This window comes from Nanorana parkeri, unplaced genomic scaffold (genome assembly GCF_000935625.1).
Source record: "Nanorana parkeri isolate BGI_ZX_2015 unplaced genomic scaffold, ASM93562v1 scaffold802, whole genome shotgun sequence".
NCBI lineage: Eukaryota > Metazoa > Chordata > Amphibia > Anura > Dicroglossidae > Nanorana > Nanorana parkeri.
In genome coordinates this window covers 304,882-306,401 of record NW_017307070.1, presented here as the reverse complement: position 1 = coordinate 306,401, position 1,520 = coordinate 304,882, and the positions used below count along the sequence as shown (strand labels likewise).

The 1,520-nt window shown below is 55.8% G+C and overlaps 1 protein-coding gene across 2 annotated transcripts in view; it reads left to right on the top strand.

Moving 5' to 3' along the window:
- The first annotated feature begins 395 nt into the window (after positions 1-395).
- CCDC15 (coiled-coil domain containing 15) overlaps positions 396-1,520 on the top strand; it is a 16,904-nt gene continuing 15,779 nt past the window's right edge. For both annotated transcript variants that reach the window (XM_018564983.1, XM_018564982.1), the window contains exon 1: positions 396-604. In XM_018564983.1, the coding sequence (XP_018420485.1) occupies positions 440-604 (165 nt within the window). In that variant the 5' untranslated portion in view covers positions 396-439. The remainder of the gene's footprint in view (positions 605-1,520) is intronic.

The following is a 1,520-nucleotide window of genomic DNA, read 5'->3' as shown; positions in this document are numbered from 1 at the left end:
AATAGACCCCTTAAGGTTACCCGTCATCAGATATATTGCTTCATAGTATTGATTCCAGGTATTTATTGTCCTTGGTAAGTACCTGTGCTGTACCTGGCACTGCCCCTAGTCAATGGCCATGTCCCTAATAACCATCACTGGCCCTGCTGGCACCACTGCTCTCCTTATACCTGGCACTGTCCCTGGAAACTAGCACCAGCCATCTACGCCCCCAGTAACTCCTCCCACAGCCCAGCACCCGGGCAGGAATACCGGGAGGCCTCAGCCAATCGGCGTCCTCGTCTCATTCTCCCAGATCCCGCATCGTAAGACGAGCTCTGTGAATGGACGGAAGCCCGCCAGCCAATCGGGGCTTCACTTCTCCTACCGGAAGCCGGATGCTGTTGCCCTGGTAACCTCGAAGACGCGGCCGTTTGAAAGTGCGTCCCGTGGAGAGAAGATGGCGCCGCCCGCAGCCTGTGCTGTGAGAAGGAGCCCGGAGCGGGGGAGACACAGCCGGCTGGTGGTGAACCAGGCCGTGCTGGCCGAGAGGAACCCGGGGGCCGTGGCTGCTGTGGGGGCTTGGATAGAGGCGGCTGAGAGAGGAGGCTCCAGCAGGGCCCTGGTGAGTGCTGAAGGAGGGCCCTAGGGAGGGCGATACTATACTGGAGTTTGTTATTGAGAGCGAGTCAGCACTGGAGTACTATAATATTAACATTGAGAGAAGAACACCTCTGGTGAGGCTGACTCCAATACTAATCCTGACAGTGTGTGACCGGTACCCCCGAGGACTCTGCGCTCAGGCCGGCGGTCACACTCTCAGGCCGGCGGTCACACTTTGATGTCATGGCGTCTAATGCTGCGCCAATAGCCCTGCATTGTATGGGAGGATGGCGAGAGGCCTGAGAACGCAGAGAGAAGAGGCTGTCGGCTGTCCGGAGGGCCAGCAATAAGGTGGGAATGCTGCCGGCAGTCCTATTATTGCAGCGCATTACAATGCATCACAACGTGCCGCTGCGCATGGAGCTGAATGAAGGTCATGTGATGTGCTGTAATAATGCAGCATGCATGTACAATGCACACCCTCATGCATTATGTGCACCATTACGTGCGTTTATTGGTATGAGCCGGCCCTAAAGACGCCATTAAAGGAGTTCAAGAAAGTGAACCACCACCACCCCACGTACTCTGTGGTTTCTCCCGCTGACCTAAATATTATCTCAGAGGACCCCGGTCAGGTTTATAATGCATCTCGCCCCCGCTAGGCAGATTCACTCTCCTCTAGGTGTCGTGGTGACCATCGCCATGGAGACGGAGAGTGATGGTAAAAAGAAATTGGCGCTTTACACTAGGGCTGCAACAACTAATCGACATAAGTTGTCAACTTTTTCAATAATCGATTTAATCGGCTTCCGATCAGTTGGCCCTGTTCACAGCTCCACACGCTGTGCACCGCACCTCCTCCCCACCTCACACTCGCCGCTGCCAGACCCGCTCGCATCCACGCTCCACACAGCGCACCTCCTCCCCACCTCACACTC